We start from the raw sequence: 8,457 nt of genomic DNA, 5'->3' as shown, positions 1-8,457 counted from the left end.
GGTTACTTTTATAATTGATAAGATTCTGACCTACTCATGCTTATTTGTGAACTACAGTATAAACAATATTGTTGTACGGAGTTATAATTAGAGTATGCTAACTCGCATAATTATATTATATTAACTCTTATTGTGCCTGGTGTTTGAAGGGTTAACCCCGTCCAGCGATGGGATGGGGGCAGCCCTGACCTGTCTGATCCGAGAGGCGGAGCTACAGCTGTGTGAACGACTGGGAGACGGAACCTTCGGAGTCGTCAGGAGAGGAGAGTGGACTGGAACCACTGGACAAATGGTGTGTGTGTGTGTGTGTGTGTGTGTGTGTGTGTGTGTGTGTGTGTGTGTGTGTGTGTGTGTGTGTGTGTGTGTGTGTGTGTGTGTGTGTGTGTGTGTGTGTGTGTGTGTGTGTGTGTGTGTGTGTGTGTGTGTGTGTGTGTGTGTGTGTGTGTGTGTGTGCGTGCCTGCGCCTGCGCCTGCGCCTGTGCGCGTGTGTATGCGCGCGCGCGCGCCCAGGAAACCGGAAAATATAATTATTTGAATATTTGAACAACAATAGGGGATGATTTTATCCCCCTCTGTCCCTCCGTCTCTCGCTCCGTCCCTCCCTCCCTCTTCCTTCGTCCCTCTCCGTCCGTCCCTCCCTCCGTCTCTTGCTCCGCCCCTCTCCCTCCATCCCTCCCTCCCGCTTCCTCCCTCCCTCTCCCTCCGTCTCCCGCCGTCCCTCCCTCTCCGTCCCTCCCTCTCCCGCCGTCCCTCCCTCTCCGTCCCTCCCTCTCCCTCCGTCTCTTGCTCCGTCCCTCCCTCTCTCTCCGTCCCTCTCCCTCCCCCTTCCTCCCTCCCTCTCCCGCCGTCCCTCCCTCTCCGTCCCTCCCTCTTCCTCCCTCCCTCTCCCTCCGTACCTTCCTCTCTATCCTTCCCTCCCTCTTCCTCCCTCCCACCCTCCCTCTCGTCCCTTCCCCTCCCCCTCCCTCTCTCTTTGTCCCTCCCTCCCTCTCGCTCCGTCCCTCCCTCCCTCTCGCTCCGTCCCTCCCTCCCTCTCCACCCCCCCTCTCTCCGTCCCTCCCTCTTCCTCCCTCCATCTCCCTCTGTCCCTCCCTCTCTGTCCCTCCCTCCCTCTTCCTCCATCCCTCTCCCTCCGTACCTCCCTCTCCATCCCTCCCTCTTCCTCCCTCCCTCCCTCCCTCTCCCTCCGTCCCTCCCTCTCCATCCCTCCCCCTCCCTCCCTCTCCCTCCCTCCCTCTCCCTCCATCCCTCCCTCTCCATCCCTCCCTCTCCCTCCATCCCTCCCTCTCCCTCCCTCTCTCTCCATCCCTCTCCCTCCATCCCTCCCTCTCCATCCCTCCCCCTCCCTCCCTCCCTCCCTCCCTCTCCCTCCGTCCCTCCCTCTCCATCCCTCTTCCTCCCTCCCTCCCTCCCTCTTCCTCCCTCCCTCTCCCTCCGTCCCTCCCTCCATCCCTCCCCCTCCCTCCCTCTTCCTCCCTCCCTCTCCCTCTGTCCCTCCCTCTTCCTCCCTCCCTCTCCCTCCGTCCCTCCCTCTCCATCCCTCCCCCTCCCTCCCTCTTCCTCCCTCCCTCTTCCTCCTCCCTCTTCCTCCCTCCCTCTCCCTCTCTCCCTCCCTCTCCATCCCTCCCCCTCCCTCCCTCTTCCTCCCTCCCTCTCCCTCCGTCCCTCCCTCTCCATCCCTCCCCCTCCCTCCCTCTCCCTCCGTCCCTCCCTCTCCATCCCTCTTCCTCCCTCCCTCTCCCTCTGTCCCTCCCTCTCCATCCCTCCCCCTCCCTCCCTCTCCCTCCGTCCCTCCCTCTCCATCCCTCCCCCTCCCTCCCTCCCCCTCCCTCTCCCTCCGTCCCTCCCTCTCCATCCCTCCCCCTCTATCCCTCTTCCTCACTCCCTCTCCCTCTGTCCCTCCCTCTTCCTCCCTCCCTCCCTCTCCCTCCCTCCCTCCCTCTCCCTCCGTCCCTCCCTCTCCATCCCTCTTCCTCCCTCCCTCCCTCCCTCTTCCTCCCTCCCTCTCCCTCCGTCCCTCCCTCCATCCCTCCCCCTCCCTCCCTCTTTCTCCCTCTGTCCCTCCCTCTTCCTCCCTCCCTCTCCCTCCGTCCCTCCCTCTCCATCCCTCCCCCTCCCTCCCTCTTCCTCCCTCCCTCTCCCTCTGTCCCTCCCTCTTCCTCCCTCCCTCTCCCTCCGTCCCTCTCTCTCCATCCCTCCCCCTCCCTCCCTCTTCCTCCCTCCCGCTCCCTCTGTCCCTCCCTCTTCCTCCCTCCCTCTCCCTCCGTCCGTCCCTCCCTCCCTCTCCATCCCTCCCCCTCCCTCCCCCTTCCTCCCTCCCTCTCCCTCCGTCCCTCCCTCTCCATCCCTCCCCCTCCCTCCCTCTTCCTCCCTCCCTCTCCCTCTGTCCCTCCCTCTTCCTCCCTCCCTCTCCCTCCGTCCCTCTCCATCCCTCCCCCTCCCTCCCCCTTCCTCCCTCCCTCTCCCTCCGTCCCTCCCTCTCCATCCCTCCCCCTCCCTCCCTCTTCCTCCCTCCCTCTCCCTCTGTCCCTCCCTCTTCCTCCCTCCCTCTCCCTCTGTCCCTCTCTCTCCAGCTGTCAGTAGCAGTGAAGTGTCTGAAGACAGACAGTGTGTTGGACACTGAGGGGTTGGATGATTTCATCAGAGAGGTGAACGCCATGCACTCCCTCAACCACCAGAACCTCATACGGCTCTATGGAGTGGTGCTCACACACCCCATGAAGATGGTGAGACACACACACACACACACACACACACACACACACACACACACACAGGCACACATATATATACACACACACACAAACACACATACACAAACACACATACACACACACATACATATACACACACACAGATACAGATACAGATACACATACACACTCCATTAAGATGGTGAGACACACACAAACACATACGAATAAACACACACACACACATACATACACACACACACACACAAACATATACACACAGATACACACACACACACACACACACACAGAGATACACATACACACACGTACATAAACACACATACACACACACACATACACACACTTACCATACATGGTATTACTTAATGTATCTCTAACGTGTGTGTAGGTGACGGAGCTGGCTCCTCTTGGTTCTCTGTTGGATCGTCTGAGGAAGCGACAGGGACACATCCTCATCTCCTCTCTGTGTGGCTACGCTGTACAGGTCAGTGTGTGAAGCTACTACATGATTAGCTAGTGCTCATTAGCTAGTTAGTTCACATCTGCTAAGTGTGTGTGTGTGTGTGTGTGTGTGTGTGTGTGTGTGTGTGTGTGTGTGTGTGTGTGTGTGTGTGTGTGTGTGTGTAGGTGGCGTGTGGCATGGCATATCTAGAACAGAGGCGATTCCTCCACAGAGACCTGGCGGCGAGGAACGTCCTGCTGTCAACCAATGAGATGGTGAAGATTGGTGACTTTGGCCTGATGAGGGCGCTGCCGTCACACCAGGATACATACGTTATGGAGGAGAGCCACAAGGTGCCCTTTGCATGGTGAGTTGGTGACTGTGTGGGTGTGTGTGCATTCTCACTGCATGATCCTGTACTAAACAATATGATCTTGTTCTATCCTTACCCCCCCATCTCTATATATGTGTCTCGTTCTCATTGCTTCTCTCTCTCTCATTGTCTCTCTCTCTCTCTCATTGTCTCTCTCTCTCATTGTCTAACTCTCTCATTGCCTCTCTCTCTCTCGTTGTCTCTCTCTCTCATTGTCTAACTCTCTCTCTCATTGTCTAACTCTCTCTCATTGTCTAACTCTCTCATTGTCTAACTCTCTCTCTCATTGTCTAACTCTCTCTCTCATTGTCTATCTCTCTCTCATTGTCTAACTCTCTCATTGTCTAACTCTCTCTCTCATTGTCTAACTCTCTCTCTCATTGTCTAACTCTCTCTCTCATTGTCTAACTCTCTCTCTCATTGTCTAACTCTCTCTCATTGTCTAACTCTCTCTCTCATTGCCTCTCTCTCTCTCGTTGTTTCTCTCTCTCATTGTCTCTCTCTCTCTCGTTGTCTCTCTCTCTCATTGTCTAACTCTCTCTCTCATTGTCTAACTCTCTCTCATTGTCTAACTCTCTCATTGTCTAACTCTCTCATTGTCTAACTCTCTCTCTCATTGTCTAACTCTCTCTCTCATTGTCTAACTCTCTCTCTCATTGTCTAACTCTCTCTCATTGTCTAACTCTCTCTCTCATTGCCTCTCTCTCTCTCGTTGTTTCTCTCTCTCATTGTCTAACTCTCTCATTGTCTAACTCTCTCATTGTCTAACTCTCTCTCTCATTGTCTCTCTCTCTCTCTCTCATTGTCTCTCTCTCTCTCTCTCATTGTCTCTCTCTCTCTCATTGTCTCTCTCTCTCTCATTGTCTCTCTCTCTCTCATTGTCTAACTCTCTCTCTCATTGTCTAACTCTCTCATTGTCTAACTCTCTCTCTCATTGTCTAACTCTCTCTCTCATTGTCTAACTCTCTCTCATTGTCTAACTCTCTCCCTCATTGTCTAACTCTCTCTCTCATTGTCTAACTCTCTCTCTCATTGTCTAACTCTCTCTCATTGTCTAACTCTCTCTCATTGTCTAACAAATTCAAATTCAAATTCAAGCTGCTTTATTGGCATGAAAAACATTGTGTCAATATTGCCAAAGCAACAATGTATACAATATACATTGTAATACAATTAAAACAATGACAAACAATAATATAGAATGGCAGTAAATAATAATACAAAATTAAATATAAAAATAGTAACAATAAAATGGTAACAGTCAATAGTCGAATGTAATGTATGGTGTAATGCACCACTACCATCATTAAACTGCTATCATTACCATTACCACCCATACCATTACTATTTGGAATGATAAACAACAATAATAATACTAATAACAATAACAGTAATAACAATAACAGTCATAATAAGTAAGTTACTGCTTACTATGCAGATGTTATTATTCAGTGTCCCTCAGGCTATGGCAGGTAAATACATATTTGGCTGCAAGAGAAGCCATTGCTCCTTCGCCCATGAGTATTTTTAGTTTTTCCTCTGGGTTTAATAAGTTAAAATTTGGAATAAATGTAGTCATTTCTGTGAATAATGAATCTCTTGGTGAGGAATATTTATCACAGTAAAGGAGAAAGTGCATCTCTGTTTCTACGTCCCCTGTCAGGCAGTGACCACATACACGCTCCTCTTTGGGTAGCCATGTCTTTTTATGTCTGCCGGTTTCTATTGCCAATCGGTGGTCACTCAGCCTGTACTTGGTAAGGATCTGTCTCTGCTTCGAATCTCTGACAGAGTAGAGATATTCAGCCAATTCATATTCTCTGTTTAGGGTCAGATAGCAATTTAGTCGGCTTTGGGATTTTGTTTCGTTTTTCCAATGTTGTAAATATGAGTCCTTTGATTGGTTCATGATTTTGTTTATTGGAATTCTTTCTTTTGAAGCAGTGCTGGTGTCAGCTTGGTTGGTTAGGTCCAACACCAGCTGACTGAGAGGGCTCGTTTCTGGGCTCAGCTCTTGGGTTTGAAGTGCTTTAAATTGCAGACTCGAATTTGGACTTGAATTTAGATGTAGCCAAAATTTTAATGATCTTTTCTGTATTTTCATTATTATTGGAAAGCGGCCCAATTCTGCCCTACATGCATTAGTTGGTGTATTTCTCTGGACTTGTAGGATTTTCCGACAGAATTCTGCATGTAGGGTTTCAATTGGATGTTTGTCCCACATTTTAAAGTCCAGTTTATTGAGTGGCCCCCAAACCTCACTTCCGTAAAGAGCTATTGGTAGGATTACACTGTCAAATATTTTGGTCCAAATTCTAATTGGGATGTTGATTTTGAATAATTTCATTTTTATTGCATACAATGCTCTGCGGGCTTTTTCTTTGAGTGCATTCACTGCCCTATTAAAGTTTCCCGATGCAGATATGGTCAGACCAAGGTAGGTGTAATTTTTTGTGTGTTCAATGATGGTGTTGTTCAGGGTGAATTTATATTTGTGTTTCTGACATCTGTTTTGTTTTTGGAAAATCATGATTTTAGTTTTTGGGAAATTTACTGCCAGGGCCCAATTATGGCAATATTGCTCTAGAATATTAATGTTCTGTTGAAGACCTTCTTTGGTTGGTGATAGAAGTACCACGTCATCAGCATATAGCAGGTATTTCACCTCTGTGTCAAATAGTGTGAGTCCTGGGGCTGGAGAATTGTCCAACATGTCTGCTAATTCATTGATATAAATGTTGAAAAGATTTGGACTCAAACTACAGCCTTGTCTCACACCTCGACATTGTGAAAAGAATTCTGTTCTTTGGTTTTAGATTTTTATTGCACACTTGTTTTCTGTGTACATACATTTTATTAAGTCATACACCTTACCACCAAGCCCACTTTGTAGAATTTTGTAGAATAGCCCTTCGTGCCAAATAGAATCAAATGCTTTTTTAAAGTCAATAAAGCAAGCAAAGATTTTGCCCTCTTTTTTTTGGTGGACGTGTTTATTAATTAGTGTGTGTAAGGTGTATATATGGTCAGTAGTGCGATGGTTAGGGAGAAAGCCAATTTGACATTTAGTTATTACATTTTTTTCTTGAAGAAAGGTTTGGATTCTTGAATTCAAAATGCTACAGAAAACCTTTCCCAAGTTACTGTTTACACAAATTCCCCTGTAATTATTGGGGTCTGATTTGTCTCCACTTTTGTGGATAGGGGAGATGAGCCCCTGGTTCCAGACATCAGGGAAGCAGCCAGAAGTTAAAACCATGTTGAACAATTTAAGCACAGCATTTTGCAACTCAGGTGTGCTGTTTTTCAGCATTTCATTTCTGATGTTGTCTAGACCACAAGCCTTCTTTGATTTAATAGATTTGAGCTTTTCATTTAGTTCTTGTTGGGTTATTGGGTAATCTAATGGATTTTGGTTATTTTTAATGACTGATTCAAGGATGTTCAATTTTTCTTTAATTTCTAATTGGTTCTGTTTTAAGTCTTTTTGTGGGATGTTTTTGTATAGATTATCAAAATAAGTTTTCCAAATTCCTACATCTTGTATGGCTAATTCTTTTCTTTTTTCTTTTCTTTCTTTTTTTCATTGTCTAACTCTCTCTCATTGTCTCTCTCTCTCATTGTCTCTCTCTCTCATTGTCTAACTCTCTCTCTCATTGTCTAACTCTCTCCCTCATTGTCTCTCTCTCTCATTGTCTAACTCTCTCCCTCATTGTCTAACTCTCTCCCTCATTGTCTCTCTCTCTCATTGTCTAACTCTCTCCCTCATTGTCTCTCTCTCTCATTGTCTAACTCTCTCTCTCATTGTCTAACTCTCGCTCTCATTGTCTAACTCTCGCTCTCATTGTCTAACTCTCTCTCTCATTATCTAACTCTCTCTCTCATTGTCTAACTCTCTCTCTCATTGTCTAACTCTCTTTCTCATTGTCTAACTCTCTCTCTCATTGTCTAACTCTCGCTCTCATTGTCTAACTCTCGCTCTCATTATCTAACTCTCTCTCTCTCATTGTCTAACTCTCTCTCTCATTGTCTAACTCTCTTTCTCATTGTCTAACTCTCTTTCTCATTGTCTAACTCTCTCTCTCATTGTCTAACTCTCTCTCTCATTGTCTAACTCTCTCTCTCATTGTCTAACTCTCTCTCTCATTGTCTAACTCTCTCTCTCATTGTCTAACTCTCTCTCTCTCATTGTCTAACTCTCTCCCTCATTGTCTAACTCTCTCCCTCATTGTCTCTCTCTCTCATTGTCTAACTCTCTCCCTCATTGTCTCTCTCTCTCATTGTCTAACTCTCTCTCTCATTGTCTAACTCTCTCTCTCATTGTCTAACTCTCGCTCTCATTGTCTAACTCTCGCTCTCATTATCTAACTCTCTCTCTCTCATTGTCTAACTCTCTCTCTCATTGTCTAACTCTCTCTCTCATTGTCTAACTCTCTCTCTCTCATTGTCTAACTCTCTCCCTCATTGTCTAACTCTCTCTCTCATTGTCTAACTCTCTCTCTCATTGTCTAACTCTCTCTCTCATTGTCTCTCTCTCTCTCATTGTCTCTCTCTCTCTCTCTCATTGTCTAACTCTCTCATTGTCTAACTCTCTCATTGTCTAACTCTCTCCCTCATTGTCTCTCTCTCTCATTGTCTAACTCTCTCTCTCATTGTCTATCTCATTGTCTAACTCTCTCTCTCATTGTCTAACTCTCTCCCTCATTGTCTATCTCATTGTCTAACTCTCTCTCTCATTGTCTAACTCTCTCTCTCATTGTCTAACTCTCTCCCTCATTGTCTAACTCTCTCATTGTCTCTCTCTCTCATTGTCTCACTCTCTCATTGTCTCTCTCTCTCTCATTGTCTAACTCTCTCTCTCTCTCTCTCTCTCTCTCTCTCTCTCTCTCTCTCTCTCTCTCTCTCTCTCTCTCTCTCTCTCTCTC

At 47.2% G+C, this 8,457-nt stretch overlaps 1 protein-coding gene across 1 annotated transcript in view; it reads left to right on the top strand.

Annotated features, from left to right (window-relative positions):
• tnk2a (tyrosine kinase, non-receptor, 2a) overlaps positions 1 to 8,457 on the top strand; it is a 29,120-nt gene that overhangs the window by 6,772 nt on the left and 13,891 nt on the right. The window contains exons 4-7 of the mRNA XM_038972686.1: positions 150 to 292; positions 2,574 to 2,726; positions 3,106 to 3,201; positions 3,345 to 3,526. Coding sequence (XP_038828614.1) covers positions 150 to 292; positions 2,574 to 2,726; positions 3,106 to 3,201; positions 3,345 to 3,526 — 574 coding nt within the window. The remainder of the gene's footprint in view (positions 1 to 149; positions 293 to 2,573; positions 2,727 to 3,105; positions 3,202 to 3,344; positions 3,527 to 8,457) is intronic.

Source organism: Salvelinus namaycush, chromosome 33, assembly GCF_016432855.1.
Source record: "Salvelinus namaycush isolate Seneca chromosome 33, SaNama_1.0, whole genome shotgun sequence".
Classification (NCBI taxonomy): domain Eukaryota; kingdom Metazoa; phylum Chordata; class Actinopteri; order Salmoniformes; family Salmonidae; genus Salvelinus; species Salvelinus namaycush.
Note: the sequence above shows the minus strand (reverse complement) of the source record. Positions and strands in the feature narration are given on the sequence as shown.